Below are 21,194 nucleotides of genomic sequence, written 5' to 3' on the forward strand. Positions count from 1 at the left end.
CACCGGCCGCTTGCAAAAGTTTAAGGTGTGTATTAAAGTGTGGTTACATTTTAAAGTGGCTTCTGACACTGGCTGCAATTTCTACTGTGACTTAAACCCACCCATGAAACATGTGTATCTATTGATCACCGGAATGCTAGAAGCGATCGCTGCAAGCGTGATTGCAACCTACACCGCCATTAACACCAAGCGGTTTGTTGACAGGGACTGGGCACAAAGCTGCCATAATGCATTCCTTTTGCAGAGCACCGTTAGACACAGGACGGTGAAAGATGGTCACCTGCAAGTTGGTGAAGCGATTAAGAGACGAGGAAGAGCCAAAACAACCATTGATACATCCGAACAAAAATAACGATCGAGAGGGAAGCAAAGCAATCCAGAGGCCATCGTAAAAGTTGCAATCATAAGCAACTCGGGTCTCTCTTTCCTCGCAGCCACATAAATTAAGCTGCTCTCGTGTGAGTGTGTGATTTTTTCGTCTTCATATGGTCCCTCAATCGCAGTATCTTCAGTATGCAGGCGCCGTAATGCAAGCGCGAGCAGTGCTCGTGCTTTATGTGCTGCACTGGAGCCATACTAATGAGCTTTTTGCTGCTGGCGGGAGGAAAAAAATGAGAGGGTGTCGAAAAAAAAAAAGATTCGAGTGTTAAGAGGCATGTTGTTGTTTCGAACAACAAGATAAATGCACCTCTGTATGCATCTCCATCTCGCCGGGCGCACACGGTGGTTTATTGTGATGCAGCCAGGTAATTGGTGATTGTATGCAACTCGTTTGGAAGAATTGTTTGTATCGGCATGTATCTTACGGCCTAATTTAACTTTATTGAACGCTAAACGGTTCCCCATTAGCACACCCGGGAGTGGTAAACATATTTTTATAGGCCACCGTTGTACCATTCCGTACGGGATGCCAGGCGTTACAGATGTTTATTGGAGGGGTTTGGGAAATTTCTTCACGACAGCACCCGTGAACTTTCAGGAATTAAATTTAATTGACCCCATCACAAAATCACCCTCTCACAACATCAAATGAACCCTGTCGGTGGGTGGCTAACAGGGGCGCAGATGCACCAGTATCATCCCTGTTTTTCGATCGGATTTCCTTTGCGTCAACGTGAACTGGTGAACATTCTTGGTCGAAGGGTAAAATAAACCAAAGTTCACCATGGTAACGACGCGCCCGTCCGGTAAGCCAGGATGAATTTGCGCTCAGCATCGCGCCAAAACACAGACGCACCACCGACCGGGTGACTCGGACGCTTTAGGCGGCCGTGAATCGAACGGTGGAATCATTTCGGTGCGGAGGTGGTCATTCGGTGGATGAATCGGTTTACGCCTCAGTCAGGGGTGGCATCATGTCTTGGGTGTAGTAATTGTAAGAAAAGTTTCGTTATGGAGATAAGATGGGAGCTGGTTAAAGGAAAGGAACAGGCGATTGCTATCAGTTGAATGCTGGGTTTATCGCATTTTTATATATTTCATTAGCGTGATGTGATAAGGTACGAGCAAAAAGAGCTATTTGAGAAGAAGGATTGGTAGAGGAGAATTTGCTTGCAAACCAGTCTCTAGGTGAGCCTTTTTGTGGCCTTTTTTTTATTTGTTAAAAATTTAAGAACTTCAAGAATTTAATCAAAATGAAAAACCATCTTTATAATAAGCTTTTTGTTGTCAATCGTTGATTTTATTTATTTATTCGAATGTTCTTTCTTTATTTTCATTTTTTATTAATCGTTCTATAAGGCTTAGGTAAAATTTTCGGCCTAAGTTTTTCTATACTTGCATTAGGCACAACCATATCAATTTGGCAGAAGCATCATCACCATCTCAACTTTGTATTAATAAAAAAAATCGAAAATGACTAAATCATTGCGTGAAAATAAAGTATAAATAAGAAATATAAATAAATAAATAAAGCAAAAAACCGATAACAAATCTAACAATCCGTCACTATATACCAATTCCTATCTCATCGATCCAATTTTTATATAAATTAATTATTTTTAATTTTTTTGTATAATTTTTTAACATTAAAATTAAAAAAGAACCAATAAATACTTCTTAGCATCAAGGCACGTTGTATAAAAAAAAACAAACGACCTGAGCGTATTGTTTTCATACAAATATTTAATCAGAGTAAAAGTAGTACATACACCAAGGCTGGTTCTCTTCTGCAAGGAATGATTCAAATATTGCGAATCGGTCTACCAACACATATCATCATCACCAGAAGAGACAAGCGTAATGCAGCTGCTTACCGACAGCCACTTCAACGCTAAACCCATGCAATGTTAATTAAGCAATTAAGTAAATAACCTCACGAGAAACACACCGAAACGGGCCCGATGCAATCGGCAAATGGTTGTGCAGGAAGCCATCTCCTTGCATGCTTCAATCCACGGAGGAGTGGTGTTCTGGCGCTCTTTTTTTTGTAATATCATTTTTCCATCTCCCACACCGTGCTGACGATGCAGAACGATGTAGTGATGAGACCGCTTTTGCATAAATATTTTGATCTTCATATTGGACGTGTTTGCTTACGTTTGGGTGCATATACAGCAGAAGGAAACCTGGGGCCATACGCCACTAGACTGCAGTCTGTGAGAGAGAGCAAATGATCACGTGTGTGTATGTCTGATTTTTTTGCCTGTCATCAAAGCAAACGGCATCGTTTGGGATGCAACGCCAGAGGCAGCCTGGTTCATGAGCCGGGACAGCGATTTGTCAGTGGATCAAGTTTCTCCCCCATAATCTGGGGGTCGTTTGAAGCCGGTTGTCAAATGCTGTAAAACTTCAATCGGAACAGATGACTTACAGCCTTACCGGTTGAGGTGGTTGATGTTTAGATGGGTCAGGTGGAGGTCGACCGCAAACAGTGTCTTGGAGGTGTCGTTCGTTTAGGGTGGTGTGGTGATTTGCATTGGTCGTGTGCCAACGGAAGCCGTGCAAGCAGGGTTGTATACACATATCTGGGTTTGGCTTCGTTTGAAGTTTTTTTTTGTTGTTTTCAACTTCCTTCGCGCATCTCATAAACATCCCGACTTACTAATCAATGCAATGGAGGTTCAATAGAATCGAATTCGTAATATTGTGCTAGCTAGTTCTCTTAACACTGAGCAGCACTATTTGAACGTCAAAATGACAAAGCCATGCTCAATGTTATTTATTCAACAACAAAAAAAAACTTCAATTTCTAACAACCACCTGAGCAACTTCCTTCGTTTCTTCTGGAACCACGAAACTTTGCATGGTGGCTTTCCGCTTCACAGGTGACTCTATTATTTTTATCGTTTTCCGAACCACAACAATGAGAAAGCATTAAATAGCATGGAACGCATCGGTTTGTTCTGCTCGCCGGAACCCGTTTTACTCGGGGCACGCTTGTCTGGCAGCGAGTTGAAACAGAAAAAAATGAACGAACAAAACGGTGTCATTGGGGCGTGTAAATTGATAAAATTTTATCATCATGTACACCCCGCTCAGTGCGAAGGGGTTAAATTATAATGCGGTGTGTGTCGACCGTTCACGAGAAATAGGAAAGGGTATTAAGTACGGGGAGCAATTTATTGTTTTCCAATACGGTGTCGGAAACGGTTGCCAGAAGTGTCCCAGACGGTAATAGTTATATATGTGTCTCGGATGGTATATTTTTAAAATATTGCTTAAAAAACAGGTTTAAAACAATGCACTCAAGATAGAGAAAAAAATAATTGCGAATGATCGGGAAAACAACTGTTAAGAATATGTTTGCAATCATCATTTCAATTCAAGTGAAACGCATTGGTTGCTACTGTTTACCAGCACTTGGTACACATGGTACGATTGTCCTTCCACGGTCAACCAGTTTCCTAACCTAACGCGAGTCAACTTCCAGCCGAAAGCATATCAACAGTATGTGTACCGCGCGCGGTGGTTGTTGACGACAGTCGGTTGATGATAATTACTGACGAATCTAATTAAAAACCAGTGAACCAAAACTGAACCGATGAGCTTTCTTCCAGGAAAACGGGTGAAAGCAATTTTGAACGCGGTCCACCTGCCTGGCAAAACGGGTGGTTTGCGGAGGGTTTTTCATTCAAGTTTTGGTTGCTCGAGGGGTTTTTCTTAAAAAAGAGAATTTAAAAAGAGAGTACAAAGTATGAGCTTAATAAAACTGAACACGATGAAAGTGTGATTTTGTTCTTTTTTTGCAAGAATAAACTTTGTTTCAGGAAAAGTTTTCCGTCGCATGCAGTTGTGTGTATTTTTTGTATGTTACTGTCACATCAAATGATGTTTTATTAAAGGGATGATGTAGGTGTTCTTAAAATGGCTAGTATGTGGAGCTGTAGATGAACTTCCTTCGTCTATCATTATTAGGAGAGAGTTTTTTTGGTTCAATAGTTATTTTTCTATAAAACTTAGCACAAAACAGTGCAAATAATGAGCTTATACCATGTCAGTTTTGAGATTGAGAACACAATCACAAAATATTAAATAACAAGACGACGATCCGTTGTACATCCATAGCCGCTAGAGTCGGGCAAAGAACGAGCATCATCAATCTTGCGAGAGCATTTCCTGTCAACTGTGAGTGACAAGTTAAATATTTAAGCCACACGCATGATGTTTTCGAAAAGATGAAAAATAAAAAATCTAAATGTTATTTTTTAATTACAAAAAATGTACTTGTGTTTGCTTTGTAAGTACCTATTTTTTTCGTAAATATATCTCCCATAATCATAGTTTTCCTCGTTAGCCATTCCATACCTGCTTGCCGGGTGCAACAAGTGCCCATGAATGTTTGATTGCAGTTCAAATACTTTCAATGCCGGATTCACCACCTCAAATGAATGAGCCGGAGACCCATTTACCGGCAAAGAGTGAATATTTCTTAAAAATAGCGACAAAGCGAACACGCAACCGGTGCACCGTTTGTAGACGTTGTTGCTTCATTGCATTCATGCGTTCGTCAACACGCGCATCTGGCGGGTTAGATGAACGGTATCGATGAAGGGCACCAGGAGCACAGCCGATTCTAATTTACCTCATGTGCGCTTATTCGTGATTATTTTCGTGAACGTTACAAATGAAATCGTGAATGTGGTACAAGTTTATGAATGAATTTGTACTCAATAGAAAGCGCCCATAAAAATGGAAGGTGTGGTAAAAGTTCACTACTGCTGAAAGTTACCATGCATGAACGGTCTGGTTCGTTTTCTTGCTCCGATGTCGACCGGAAGATAAGAAGGGCACAGTGAATACATTGAAACTGATTTCTTTTTGTAGGTTGTGATTGCATTATTTTCATTTGCTATTTGTTCTTGTGATATTTTTCTCTGATTAAAATGGCAATAACTTAAACGCATATTTTGATCAAAATTACATGATTAAAACAGCAACGGTGTGGCTTTTTTTTTGAAATAAAATTAATTCAGTCGGAAAAGGTGTAGACGTCAAACAAAATTTCCCGTACAAAGCCGTGGTAAAAAAAAATTTTTGCGCTTCCGATCAAACAAGCTAAGTTGGTTTAATTTTCCTTTCCCCAATTCAACCCTGCCGTTAGGCTTGTTTGCATTTTCCAGCAATTCTGTGCTAATTGTGGCAAAGCATATTGTGCCTTCCGATGCTGGTACAAATATTTGTGGTTTTCCCCGAAATTGGTACACATGGTAGATTGCACGCTGTCAAAGAGCAGTCATAATCAGGCACAATTCTTAGCACTTGGCGCTTGTTTACATTGGCTGTGGTATTTAAACGATTCTAGGGCTTTGATTAAGTCCGATTTTTCTTCCTGATTTTCCCAGTTTGCTAATCAGTTCATACCATCATTTCTCCACAGGCAAAGCAGTACCGTTCGTGGAACTAACGGTGGCACACGCGAGCGTTCTAACGATTCTAGCGATATCCTTCGAGCGTTACTACGCCATTTGCGAACCGCTGAAGGCAGGCTATGTTTGCACAAAGACGCGCGCCCTACTAATCTGCCTCGCGGCCTGGACTGTCGCTGCCATCCTGACGAGGTAAGACTTAACCACCGACACACAGCCACTAACCGGCTTAGCAGTCCGCTTAGTGTTACCGTCATCATCATCATTACCACACCGGTCCATACGATCACCCCGGCTGGTGGTAGGAGATCCTTTCAGCAAACTAACAATCATCCCATCCATCACCGCAAGTGGTTTCAATGTTTGCCTGTGTGTGTGTCTAACCCCATGCCCGACCGTCTGCCTGCATGCGTTGCAATGTAACAAGCGTTACACGAGCTTTTCCCCACTCTGTAATCAAGCGTGTCATGTGTGTGTCTGTGCTTTGGTGTGGTGTCGTGCTTATGTTTATTTATACGTTCTGTGTAGCACTACTCATCTCGGACGCACCCTCTCGCTCGATAACTTCCAACCGATGAGCCACAACCCTTGAGCACGTTCGATGCGATTGATCATGTGTATTCGGTGGCCAAAGACAGTGGCCACTTAATCGAGCAAACGAGTTAACTCTCTCGCAATCGTCGCCGGTATCTTCATCTCGTTACGCGCATCGATTGATTGATTGTAAGGGACTGGCGGGTACTGCTCCGCTATCCCGTATTGGCCACTGGTTCGAACTGTTTGTTGGCCTTTATTCCTTCCATCGTGGGACACTGATCTACCGTGTTAGAACGCGCTGGACATCTATCGCTGCCTGTCGTTTGTGACAAGTCCTGGCACAAGAGTAATTGCTTCGTGGGTGAAGCAGCTTTTTGCAATGGGCTCACGTTATTCGATACGGCCACGACTGGTTGAACTTCGCACGGTGTCCGGACAGTGGGAAGGAATGGAATCGAGTGATACAACAAGCATTACCAAGGATCGTAAAATGTGTTTCAATATCGGGCACAGGGATATTACTTCGGGGACAAAGCTGAAGATCAAGATTTTTATTGAAGCATTGGGATTTAATAGAAATAATTAAATTAGATGTGAAGCTTCCTTGTCAACATCAAGTGCGATGCAAATGACTTATTTTAAATCCCGCGAAAATTGTATACTCCATTCCTCAAAAAACCAATTGCATTTTCTTGGAAACGTCTCAACAGTTTCTTGACTATTTGTTGCCTTTTTACGACCTTAAGGAAATAGAATTTTTGGAACTACACATCAGGACAATTGCATGGTCAAATGGCTCCGTGCGATGAGGAACCTTCTACATCCAAGATCATAAATTCGAGTTTTATGCACAATGTGCAGCATTTATATTGTGAACGATAAACATTTAAGTATGTATCATTCAACGAGCCATACTCAAATAATGCATCAGAAGTGCATCACAAATGAACCAATAAAAAAATGCTTTGTCGATGTCCGATACACCCACTCATCGCCACGGCTGGTTGAGGTAGAACGATGACGAGCGAAATGGCCATTGCATAGAAGGAATCAGTTTTGTAGCAGCAAATATTGAACGATTTTCTCACACCGATCATATACTTTTCGGGAGGTATTTTGGGTGGGAACCTCAAGAAGAAAATGTGGAAAGTTTCAGCGTTCATTATTGTCGTGAAGTATTTATTGCTGTGCAGCGTACGCCAGCCGAACATGCGAGACGAAGCGAATGATTCGAATTCTAGCGTCCATTTGTGCCGACGCGACGAATATTAATGCGATAGCTTGCATTTTCTTTAGCCACTCAATGTACCATGAAGGGAAAACCCGTCGGCACGTCCACCGCTACTAACAAGTGTGCCCAGCACCCAGGCGATGGTGGTGGCATTATTTTTCTTGCTCTTCGAAACTTCGTTCCGTTTGATGGGTCGATTTTTCACCACGCACGTGGCCACGTGGTGCAGTGTATTAGGAGGAAGAAAAAAAAAACACCGCCAAATGTTAGTGACGGAAAGAAACTTCATTGACAGCTTTGAGGTAAAGATTATGAGCGGTTGAAAATAAATCCTTCTTTCTTTGCAAACAAACGCGTGTTGCTCGGCCGTGCCAACGTTCTAAACAAGCGGAAACGGATTAAAAGCCATCCACCCTCACGTGACTTTATTTTCCATAACTTTTCACCGCCAGCGGGTTTCCGCATCAGCGACTGCTTTTAAAACGATGACATTCGCTCCCACTTGCTGCCACACACAGTACACGAAAGTGTGATGGAACTATTTCTTCGCAGCTTAAGTAAATAGAGTTAGTTTACGCTGATCACGTCGTTTAAAGGGATGTGTGCAGCGAGTGCTGTGAAGTGTAACATAAAACGAACAGCGTATTGTGGTGTGGCGTGTGAGTTTTCCGGCTACGAGATCTTTTACATCCCCCAAAGAAAGAAAGCGGAAAAGTGTCAACAATGAAAGCTATTCAAGTCGTTGAGAGTGACACGAAACGGGTCACAGGCACAGTGTACAGTACAGTACTTAGCCTTTTAGCATTCATGAAACGATACTTTAATCTTTTCGCTCGGTTTTTTGTTGTTGTTGTGTATGCTTGTTTGTATAGTTGGGTTTTTTATGTCTTCTTTGTTGAATTAATTGCTGCAAAAGTAAGTCAACTGTAGTCAAGGGTTTTAAGACTTTGATCATGGATAGGGAATGGAAAATTCTTGTGAGAAGCAATGACGAAAAGAAGCTTGCGAGTGCAATTGAAATTAAAACATTAAAGAACTTTAAAAGGACACAAAAAAACGAATGACAGGTCTATAAAAAAAACTAGCATGAAGAGAAGAAAGAAAGAAAAATGAAAAGCAAGATAATTAAAGGTGAAGCGTAGAAGCGTGCTCATCGGTCCAAAAATATTATCGGACGCTTAATTAGTGTATCCTTATTTCATTACGGTGACAGTAATTGGCCACCGGGAACTTTCGACCACAGTTTGGATGGATATGTTTCCAAAACCAACAGACCAGTAGCTTCAAGAACCAATTCATTCCGCTGTGTTAGATTTCTTGTTCCGTGTGTAAAGTAATTACTTCATGAGATTTTTTGAAAAGCTGTCGCTTGTGGGACAATACTCAGCAACATTTTCTTCATTTACTTCGATAAAGTTGTTATGAGCGATAAAAACAACAACATACAAAACACATACCCGTCCGGCTGGCTAATAACACTCGCCGCTCACAAGTTTACCACCATTCGGATGTAATTATGACGGAGCGGCAGACGCAACTTGTTTATTGGGGTGCTTTAATTGATCAATTTCATTGAAGTTTTGTACGGCCATCTTGGAAGGGGATAAGTAAGGGGAGGAGACAAGTTTTCATTTTTCATTAAATAAATGCTTGCGGAAAGGAGCGTATTGCACTTACTGAACGGTGCAGCAGAAGTAGGGCAAGAAGGTTCGTCCTGGTGGTAGAAGTCTAGAAAAAAGGAGGGAGTTTTATTTTGAAAGTATTTTCTACTTTTAATGCCAACCAACCAACATCCATCCATCGCACCGACGAAGGTTCGGACAACGAGAGCAGCTCGCAGTTCCCTTTATGACATTTGGGGTGCCCTTTTTATAGATCGTTGCTATTTTTTCGCTCTCGCGCGTTACTTCCTTTGCAGTGCGCTCCCTGGTGCGTGGTAGAATTGTGATTTAACGTTTTGGTGAAGTGGCTGACCGAATGAAGAAAACGCTCGTTTTATTCATTAGACGCCTTCTGTTTCGTTTTTTGTGTACATCTCTTTTTTAAACGTCTCATGAGTCAACGTAGAGTTCGCTCAACGGCTGTAGCACGAAATAGTTAAACTTTTTTTTTCGATCCTGTCCGTTGTTAGCATAACCATGGTCAACATTCGCGAGCACCACCATCTTGAGCTTCCATCCGCCTCCTCGGACACGAACGATCGTGTTGATGAAAAATGGCTAATGGCTAGCGTCGGGGAAGACAGCGAAAACGATGTTTGATGCATAAAAGATGATCCGAAACGCAGCGTCAGAGAAGAAGGTCGATTGCCAAATTCGATGACGGGATTAATACCGGTTATCATGGATTATTACCCTGCCCGGGAGATCTGTACACTAACGAAACAATCGCTCACAGATTGTTGGCAGGGAAGCCACGGGACCGTGGGGGTGCAATTAAAGTGAAATGATGAGGCGAAAGCAAGCGGAATCGTTAATCGGACGAATGATGGTCGGTTGATGGTGATGATGTTCGGTCCGAATCATACTGGGAACGGCATCGACCGGTTCTCGAAATAAATCTAGATTCACCAGCCAGCAGTCGGCAGACCTACTAAAGGGAATAAATCGTACCAATAGAAACCTCAAACAAAACGATCGATCGGCGTAACGAAAGTGAGCGAAATTTATAGGTTCGCTTAGAGGTGGACGACGAGCTTGATAAACATCATCCGCTCGGTTGAGTGTGGAGGCTGGACTTGAAGAGCATAAATTGTGTCTATGGACACAAAGCTGCGTATGTGTGTGTGTGTTTGGAAAACGATTGTCGATCTAGAGCGCTGCTAACCACATCGTTGTCGGATACATACAATGCGGAGTGCGAACACGCATTGGATGTACTGACAGCTCTGACAACCATAATTCATCTGACATCTCGGTTTAAGTTGGAGCACACCATGCTCCTGGTTTGTAGCTCTGTGGCTGCTGTTGTGGCTGAAGAAGAATCAACTCAAGAGCATAAATAAGCCTTTCCGGATTTTTTTTCTGTTTTGTTTCGTGACCTCGATCGTCGAGTAGATCAATTTAGATTGGTAGGGATGCTCATTTTCTACGTCCTTAGCAAAAGGATTGATTGTGATGGATGGAGGTTTCGTTCTCGTTCCCTCGTCCTGTGGACTGTCCACCGTACCGCACATTTGAACCCGATCATCACACAATGTGTGTTCAAACATGGAGCAGGAAGATTACGACTAACCAACGATTTAAGGCGGATCGTGCTAATTAGAACGCTTTTCAGCTAACAAAGCGTACGCACCGCACGACCCATCCCATCGCGTGTTCTCCTGGCAACCCGGCTTTTTCCAACCGCAGGAATTGGTGGCTCATGAATTGCCGTAAATGGTATCGTAGATGACGCTTTGCCGTACCCGGATGAGCCGGCACTGTGTCGTTTGGTTACTACGCGGAAACGCGTATCCCAACTTGAATGTGTCCTTTTTAGGCAATTTATTTCGCGTCATTCGGACGCGCTTTTTCTCTATCGTCAAACAACGCCGAACCGAATTGAGGTTAAACAATCATCCGATGACTCTCTGCCCTGTATACGCGCGCTACGACGAGGAGCGATGTTTTTGGTTTTGTTGTGGCGTAAAACAGAAATTCGCCTAAATTTAGATAACCCGCCGGTCGTTCGATCGTATTGAAGAAGTCACTGTTTGGTCGCCTTTTTGCGATTGGGGACGGTTTTTGCATGCTTCTTTTTGCCTTTTTACTATTTCACAAGGACGATCGGCAGGATGATGTTCCGTTAAAGGCTCGTTACAGTTCACGCTCTCTCTCTCTCTCTCTCTCTTTCTCTCTTTATCGCGCGGACGCACGCCATTTATATTCTAAGCCGCCCGTTCTGTTGCCTATTTGGTTACTTGGTCGTCAATGTTGCAAGCCGAAAACGAGCGGCCGGCAGTAAACAATGGGAGGAAAATCAACAACGAAAGGAAATAAAAAATGAACCGATATTACCATCCTTCGGGGGTGCTATTCCTTCATGTTTCTCGCCTCACGCTTAAATGTCCGGGGTCACTATCAGTAAATATGTAAGAGTGTGCCCGAGCGCGGGCCGCGTACTTTGGTGTGTGTGTATATATTGACATCTCACAGATGGATGTACAAATGGATTGGAAAATTGAGCTCAACACGGCCCCAAATCGGTCTCTCTATGTGGGGAGGAGGAAAGGAATAGAAAGCGCTGGGGCAGGGGGAGGCAACGCTTCAAGATAGGCCACCCAGAACATAATTTGGTTTTGGGCATCAAATTTCAAGAGGCGTTGATTGACGTTGTCCTGTGACTGAAGCGGCGCCTTAGATCGCATGCTTACGCACCGAAATCGTCGTGATTGTGTGCTTGCAATTTCACTCCCCACAACTCTCCAATCCCTCCTCCTTTTCCTCTTCCACTTCTCCATCCCTCGCAGGGATAGTAGACTCGAATTTCGGTTTCGTAGACGTTGGCAAGATTGAAGGATGTCGTTGCGTTTGTTGCGCAAGCTTTATGCCCCACATGGAGAAGGTTTTCCACACCATCGGGTTATGGGCTTTAGAGGAGATTCCGTTTGGGGTTTTCCGTCGTCGGTGTCGGTGGACTACAATTCGATTAAGAAAGCATCCGCATTATCCCTTGCTTCGTAGAGTAGGGATCCTATCGCACCGCCCAGCAGGCTACAGTCGTAAACGGTAAATAAGAATTAAAGCTGTTGGGCTGGCTTCATTCCGACTGTTATTCGCTTGTAATTGTTTAATAGAGGTGTCGAAAGATAATTGTTTGATTGCTTTTTCTTATTCAAAGCTCGTGTTTAAAGCGCTTTATTTATTTAATTATCTAAATTATATTTTGACCAATCCGAATATGTGCTTCCATCTAATGTATGTGCAAGATGAAAAGCAAAGGGCGATACTCGATTCCCTGTTATCTATTCACCGTACCCGACCCGGAAACGTTGAAAGCAGATGATGATGATGATCCTTTCAAGAAGGCCTATTTTTATTTCGCTAGCGCGTGGCTAGACTGGTCCGTGTGAGCCCGCAACCAAACCGGCGTCTGTATCCAAGTGCCCATGCGAACAAAATCTGTACACAATCTCACTCCATAAGGCCCATCATTTACAGGATTTCACTGGAAACGAACTTGATCGGCTGGAAAGTCCGGAAAAGTGGAACCCGCGAAGGAAATCGGCTTCATGTTTTGTAGCTCTTGGGTGCCGGACGCGTGCAAACGTTTCCTTCGAGTGTGTTTGTAGCCTATGTATGTGGCCGGGTGTGTGATGGTGTTAGGCGTATGCGTCCGGAAAATTTACGGCTTGCGGGCCAAAGATGCCGTTGTTTGGCGTTTGTTGATTGAATTCATGGGTTTTCTTCTACGGAGTGGGTTTATTTTCTGGACGCCCTTTTTCCTCCCCGATTTTGGTAAAGGTAGATTCCGGGTTAGGTTGGTGTAGCTGGGTGTTTCTTTTTTGCTGGTCTTTTGCCATTTTCGTTGTCTAGTACTGTTACGGTATTTTATTTCGGCAATCGCTTACGACACGAGCATTTGCTCAAGTGGTTGTCGCGCCGCTTCGGTATGTCGTGGCCGTTAATACGACCAACAGTGTTATGGAACGAAAGAGAGAGAGAGAGAGAGAGAGAGAGAAAGAGAGAGAGAAGGAAACTGGGAGCCAGAAGTGGATGATTGCATAGATTTGCTCAAGAGGGTCGTTCACCCGACACCCAGAAGGACAAACTCCAACCGATCCAACATCACCACAACAGCTGATTTCGAGGCGAATTTAAGTGAAGCAGCGAAAGGGGATACTGGATTAAGTTAGACAAATAAAAAACAAAAATCCCTTCCAATACACACAAACACAAAAAGTGGGAATACAAGGAATGGGATGGAACGCACAAAAACTGCGGCCAGTTTTCAAGCACAAAAAATAAGCAAGTTTCTCAGTGAAACGTAATGCCGTGGGTTTGATCGAATTCGGTACGGGTAAAAAACACAAGCACACTTAAAAGTGAGAATGGAATTTCGATTTCGCTTCGATTCATTGTTGTTGAGTGGGAAATTGATAGCAATGTTGTGATCGATATGGAAAGGAAAATAAACAACAATTCAACAAGATCCAGTCGGAGGGGAAAGATTTTCCGCTAAACTGGTAAAGTGACATTTCAACCGTGATCTGTTGGGTGTTTGTCACTACCATGCGCTTGCGATATCTAGCGTATTGTGAATAATAATGTGCGAAAAAAAATTGATTAAAAGCTAAAGAAAAAGTTGTTAACATTACAATGAAGCAGAAATAAGTATTTCGTCGTTGAAGCAGAAGTAAAAAAAAGGGTTCATGTACTACCAACTACCATGCGCCTCCATCAAAACTCCTTACGTTAAGAATAATTGTGGAATGTCTTGGCCTAATATTTTCTGTTTCTAATTTATGCAAACTAAATTTGCTTCATCGCTACGTCATAATTAAAATGACCGTTTCAATGATTAACAATGTATTGTATTATGTTTTTAATTTAAGTATAAGATTAATATAAGAATCCAATACATCGGCCTTATCTAACTGTCAAACTACTTCAATTTAACTGGTCGCGTGGGATATAAACACTAAGCTGGGACTGTGTGGTCGGGAAAAACTATAACAACTGGACAGAACATAAAACCATTTACCACACAGGCCATTCTACTTTTGTTGTGAACGCGCGATAAATTATCTGTGAGCTTTATACAAAACGGTCGTGGACGTGCATAGAAGACTGGAGTGGCTGAAAGCAATAGACACAGCCAAACTGCTGACCAGTGAGGAAGGTTGTGCTAGTGTGCTGCTGATGTAAATTGCTTCAAAATATTCTTCGCTTGCATTCCAGCCCGAACTGGACGATACAATTCATCCAAATGTATTTTTATGATCACGGCTCGGCGTGAGATTGTAGCGCAATTTCGAGATCCGCCGGGAAATGGTTTTATTGCTAGGTTATGGGAGGAATTTATTTGCAGATAATCGCAACACTACCACCACCAAGAATTTTTCTGTTGAGGAAGGAATGTCGGTCATTAAAAATGCGTAATACAGTTCTTCAGTTTTTTTTTGGTGTCGCTCGGATTAAGTTTACGGGTACACTCATCTGCAACCGGATTGATGGTGACACACCCGAGCAACAAAGAATGACGGTCATGCCGATAATTTGGGCATGGTAACCAAATAAATGCGCCACGGCGCTGTCTGCGTCCGAACCGGTACCGGACCGGAACTACCATTTGTGGTGACGTGCGGATGATGAAACAATTTACAAGTGCCCTAGTACCGGTCTTCGGGACCAAATTCGTGTTGTTGATTTTGTTGTCTTTGCTGTAAGAGTATTGTGGAATTCAAGCAAGCAAGCAAAAAAGCGAAAACAAATTAAAATATTTCACTGTGACGGTAGCCCGGGAGGAGATAAAAACTTCAACAACATTCTTTAAATGGTTGTGGTGTGAGTAATTGCATACCTTTTGTAAGTTGAAAGAATGTGTCAGATTTTTTGCTTTGTTTTTTTTTGTGGTTAATACTTTAATAAGCATCACTGATGAGATGATGCGATGATGATCTGCCATTCGTGAGCCATTTGTCAAGGTGACTCACTTCATCATGGGAGTGATTTGTCATTTCGGCGCAGTTAACGTCACAAATGAGACAGAAATGAGACTGATGAGTTTTCTAAATTAATTTCGAATTCTTTTTATAAGATTTTTTATCCTAATCAACAACAGCACTAGTCTTCAGTCGCTCCCGTGCACGTCCACGACTACTTTCCGCTTCTCCAACTATCATCCTTTGGTGTGTGGTTTTGTCTATTTGCGTGTATTTGTGCGTGTGTGTGCTCCTGCCCCATTTTGCCCTCCTCCTCCTCTTGCTGCCCCTCTCCGTCAACCGTGTTAATCGTCGCGTCCTTCGGGCCCAGTCCGATCCTTTTCTTCGCCGAGTATAGCGTGCAACCGTACCTGGACGGAAGCCGGGCGGCCATGTGCCTCACGAAAGCTTCCAACGGCTGGACGTTCACCTTCTTCCTGATGACGATCTCGCTGTTCTTCGTGCTCCCGCTCGCCATACTGATCGTGCTGTACGCAATCATTGCACGCAATCTGATTGCCAGCGATCGGTCCCGGCTCAAGATACGGCTAAGCAAACCGGAGCTTAGTCACAAGGCGCGCAAGCAGGTGGTACTGATGCTGGGCGCGGTCGTACTTGCCTTCTTCACCTGTCTGCTACCGTTCCGCGTGCTTACCCTTTGGATCATTCTCGTACCGGAGGAAACGTTTCAGCAGCTTGCACCGGAGCGTTACTACAACTTGCTGTACTTTAGCCGCATCATGCTCTACCTCAACTCGGCCGTCAACCCGATCCTGTACAATCTGATGTCGTCCAAGTTTCGCAAAGGGTTTCTGCGGCTGTGCAGCTGTTCGGGCTGGGCGACTGGGAGACGCGGTGCCCGCAAGGGTCGCAACCGGTCTGCCACGTTTACCACCACGACCACCACCACTACCACCACCACGAGCTCCACCTTTGGCGGACATCCTTCGCTCGGCTGCGGCCACGAACCGAGCACAGACGGCCATCCAATGGACCGGAAGAATGGGTCGAAAAAGCTTACATTATCGCTGGACGATTTGCGCCTTCAGCTGCCGACGGACGGGGGATCCTCACCGCCAACCTCCTTCTACCGCATCAATCTCGTCCGCCAGTACTCGAGCCCGCTGCTGGTGTTTTCTTCACCAACGCCGGTCCGGCCCAGCCCGTGTCATCGTAGTGCATTTAAACGTCAGTTCAATGTGACCTTCGACGAACCGGCCGGACTGTTAGCGTCGGCCGAAGCCGAACAGCTATTGCTACGCATCGACCATCCCGAGCCGGCACTATTACCCCGTTCGCAAGCTTTGCGCAATCCACTGCGGATGAAGTTGCCACGGTTCCATGGACCACGCCGACCGAACGTGCCGAACGGAGACAGTAGACGAGCGACAGTAAAGCAGCTGTCGCTGGACGAAACTTTACTGACGGGAGCTATTGCTGGGCGAAAAGTTTGACAATTCAACCGATTCGGGTTTGGATTCGATTGGGTGTTTGACTAACGGGGTTTGTATTGGGCATCCCGAGGAACCTCCGAGCAGGCGAGCGAGTCGACATCCCGCGGTGTCGTCGCTTTTGTGGTCTGCGTAGTCGGCGTTTCTAATTGAGTTTCGTTGTACCGAACGCATGGCACCAAACCTCTCCGCCTTCCAAATCCGGGCGGGTGGTCCAACGGGATACGATTCGCCGTCTCGACTCGGAGTTGGGCGGAAGCTGAACAGTTTGAAGGTCGAGTACCGGGGACGTCGGACACACCATCCGGGTTTTCTTTCGCGCCGGTCACTGACCTTCCGTTAGAGGTGCCGAAGAAAGCCGTTCTCCGTTCCCCAGTCAAGCCGCTCATAAAAGCGACAATAGTTAACCAAGAAACAGAAAAAATGGGCGGAAGGGATCACCACTATTGTTTGTTTGTTCGTTACACTTGTGGGAAAATGGCCAACCATCGGGGCGCTACACATAATCGTCACCCGGTAATAAGCTGTACCGTTATGCGTTATGCGATGTTGGTCACCGAGCTCTCCCCACGTCAGCTGCACACCTTTTCCATTCCCGAGTGGTGGACTCGATTGGCTTCCTCCAAAGAAGAAAGAATCGAACCCTCAAAATGTGAGACTATGCTCATACCAAAAATGGCCAAAAAAGGAAGAAAAGACACAGAACAACGAAACACAAAACTACACGCCAAATGGCCATCCGTAAATGGTCGATCGCATTTACTTAACCATTCGTAAGTCCTAGTCCGTGCAAGGGAGAAAACAAAACGCAACGTGAAATTGCAAATCGGTGAAACAAAAGAGGCGTATGCGTGCGAGTGCGTAGCGTACATCGATAGTATTTCCACAAGATTTCGCAAGATTTCAGCCGGTGTGTGTTGAAGCTTTTTGGTTTAGATTCGTAGCTTTATGTTAGTATTGAAGCGGGTTTTCCAAGTACCGATGTAACAGCATGATAATTGTTGATAAGTGTGCGGCACAACCGGTAGATAGTTTAATTTAAAATTTGTTGTTCTTTTATTTTATTTGATGTAGTTTTACTTACTAAATGTAACCATTGCTGATGTATGATACAGCATCCGCAAAAAAAAGAAAGGATGATAGATATGAAATTGATGATTATTTATACACAAAATAAAAACGTAGCCTAACGAACGTTGGATCGCCGGATAAAAGCTAAGAATGTTTATTACAAATCTAGACATTTATTTAACAGTTTTACAATCTTTGTTAAAAAGACATTGACTGATCGTTTTAACACAATCGATCGTCTAATAAATCACCGCCAACAACTAAATAAACGCTCACATCGATGAACTTCGGCGCTGAGTTTCGACGGTCGAGCGTTTTGTTTACATTTTCCCCATTTTCGAGTGATTGAATTCTTCACGCGCGAATTTAGCTTTCATTTTGTGCCTTTGCTCACAAACTTCGTGCCATTTGCTTCGCAAACCCCCGTGGCTGGTTTGAAGAGGGGGTAAGGTTTACCGGTAGCCCGACGGCAAATACTGGTGATATCGCCCGTTAGCCAGTAGCAGCACGGGGAGCAGATTATAATTTACCACCAGCCCCGTTTGCAAATAGAGCTGATCTGTTTATAGCCATCATCACCGTTGTCGACGGCGAGGGACGATGCGCGAGATAAACTGGCGGGAGATTGGTCAGATTGTTTTGACTTTGTTTAAATACTCGCAGTGGGCACAGTCTTCGTTGCCAGCTGCCCGAAACGAAGCGCTTAGAAGGAAAACAAACATTAGTCTTTTCTAGCTGGCGCTTGGGGGCGAGTTTAATCCATCCATCATGGTGTGCTTTAATCGCTGTTAACAAGTTTAATGCCATTTCAAATAGCCGAATTATGGCACATACGTTGCGTGTTTCACATGATACGTTCTTACACAATCGGACAGTATGATTTGTCGTACGCACACATCGGACAGGCGATGCCATTTATGACAATATTTCAACACCTTCTGGTTTTGCTCTAATTCCCGAGGCAGGGCTAGGTTACGCAAGACACAGACCCAAGAAAAAAAAAACCTAGCCCAACTTCAGCAAGTCATACTTGTATCGGACCAAAAACAAAAAAAGCCAGAAAAAGTTATCTCGAAACCGACCGGGAGTGTTCCATCCATTATACCGGAACAACCTCTGCTGATGACAGTTCCCTTTTCTACTGGATACAGTGTTGGGAGCTTCGAGCATGTATCCAACGGCTATTGAGGAGACAGAGCGGGTTTGTTTTTTGAGTTTGGCAGCTAATTTCAATAACAGGGTACCGTATTTAAATCGTTTCACGCTTAAGTGGGAAGCCATTTAAGGGGTGGTTCCGTTACGCCTGCTGCCCCCAGTGATTTTATTATTGAAGGCATCAAAACAGAAATAGCATATTAACTATTTAACTGAAACTGAATGCACCCTCCGCACCAAGACACCTCATTCCATTGTTAAGTTGTAAAGATGTTAAGTAATGATAGATGATTATGTAGTTATGTACCGTATAATTAGTTCGTCACCTCATCCGACACCTGCTAGTAAATGTTTAGCAAAGCGGAATGGTCATGATGGCGCATGTAGTAGTAAATGGACCATTAGCATTAATTGATCTGGCAAGCGCTACAACGAGTCATGAGAGTTGTTTATGCAAACAACTTAAAAGGGTAAGATATGTTTTGTTTAGATTAAAAATTGTTCTAGCATCGTTCGCACATATAAATTCTACATCATTCTGTACATAGGCTACATCCCTTTCAAACACGCACAAACACTCCAACGGGTAGGAACAATACAGTAAGGTAAGTAGTGGTCAGCATGACAATGCCAAATGATGGAGGTGGAAAACAATCATTCTTGCTAAATTCTTCTCATAACACACTCACACTGAGCAAACGATTAACTGCAGGCCCTTTTCGTGTAGCGGCCGACATTCCAACGATCACATCCGCATCCCTCTATATTTCACGAAAGCATGCCGATGGTTATGCCATCTGAGAATGAAATATTATAGTTTTGTTGACACTTTTGCTTGTTTGACAGCATTAGATGCTGGCAGTGTTCAGCAGCAGCGTCCAATCTGGAATTGAAACGGAACCGAACGGGGCAGTAGCACGAAAACCACCATGCGTCTCCATGGTGGATGTTGTGCATAGTTTTTGGGACAAGTTTGGCGTTAAAAGGCATGCAAATAATGAAGGCATTTTTGGGGCGAGCGAACCGTCTAAAGTGGCAGTTATTTAAATCTACAACAAGTTCATGCTTTCTAGTTTGGTTTCAAACTAGCCGTTCGTGGGCTGGAAATGGTAATTTTTGAACGAGGGTATTCGAGTTTGTTCATGTAGAAAATCGAAACACGATGAGGGTGTTTGCGAACTATTTTAAATAAAACTTAATTAATTCAGGTTGTACTTGATGAGGATTTCTTTTTTTTCTTGGAGGATTCTGTCAAACGATTGGTGCGAAGTTCGCCCAGCAACAATATAATCATAAAATCAATTCAATTATTGAACAGCAGTAACGCTACGGCAGCATTTAGCAGCCCATTACCGCGAGACTGCATGGGCGAAACAATTCACAAACAAAAACTTTGCATCGATAAAATGCTTACAGGCAAGTGAAATACCGTTGGAAAAATGAGACAAACACGTGCTCTAAATGCGATGTCTATGTGCATCCAACAATACATCGCCCGAGGCCGTGATAAAACTGCCTTCCCAACTGGTATCCATTTTCAAGCTGTACGTTTTTTATTTACAGTTCGTTCTATAGCCTTCCCAAAACAGCCCTCCCCCAGTGTAAGATTGCCCTTGTGTCAGTTCGCGCGCGCAATCTTAGCTGTAAAGCACGACTTCGCCAAAAACTTTCCCTGTGTAGAGATTAGAAAGTTTATTTTCCGACCCATCATTTCCCTGCTTCTTAGGGTGTGATGAAAAGTTTTTTTTTCCTTCAGACGCCATGTATAAAGTTTTGCTCCTGATTGTTGTGTTTCTTGGCGCAAGTAAACTGTAAACCGATGCCATAGAGAATCGGGAAAATTCACCCGGCTACAGACTCACGTCCTAATAGAACGCCAGTATTGAGGAGGGAGCTGGGGGAACTTTGGAGCACAAAGTGTGGAACAATGGTTGACTTTTATCAATCCCGTCATCGCCCATTGCGACGAAATTAACGCACGATGTGGAGACGGTGGTGCGTGTGTGTATGCCGGTGGGAATCACCGCATTGTACTTGGCAGCATACACACAACCTGCATTAGGGATCCACGCCAAGCAAGGGTCTAATGAGAAAGTACATTACGATGAAGACATGGGAAAGGGTAAAAGGCTTCTTTTCGGTAGGGATCATAGGATCCCCGTACGCCGGTTGGGTTGTACGGGCGAACGATTGCGCTGGCGATCAACCAAATGTCGGCGGGAGAAACCCAAGGAAACGGCAGTGAATACATTATCGTGTCTAGGCGATGAAGGTTAAGACAGTCGTGAATGCACATACATTCTCTCGAAATCGAAATG

General features: G+C 43.8%; 1 protein-coding gene across 2 annotated transcripts in view; it reads left to right on the forward strand.

The window, feature by feature from the left end:
• The window catches only part of LOC118504432 (growth hormone secretagogue receptor type 1-like), a 32,101-nt gene that overhangs the window by 7,433 nt on the left and 3,474 nt on the right, over window positions 1-21,194 (forward strand). The window contains exons 3-4 of one of the 2 annotated variants that reach the window (XM_036038873.1): window positions 5,819-5,999; window positions 15,531-17,844. In XM_036038873.1, the coding sequence (XP_035894766.1) occupies window positions 5,819-5,999; window positions 15,531-16,653 (1,304 nt within the window). In that variant the 3' untranslated portion in view covers window positions 16,654-17,844. Of the gene's footprint in view, window positions 1-5,818; window positions 6,000-15,530; window positions 17,845-21,194 lie in introns of those variants that run through there. The other variant, XM_036038872.1, reaches the window with a different exon arrangement.

The sequence above is a fragment of the Anopheles stephensi genome, chromosome 2, assembly GCF_013141755.1.
Source record: "Anopheles stephensi strain Indian chromosome 2, UCI_ANSTEP_V1.0, whole genome shotgun sequence".
Classification (NCBI taxonomy): Eukaryota; Metazoa; Arthropoda; class Insecta; order Diptera; family Culicidae; genus Anopheles; species Anopheles stephensi.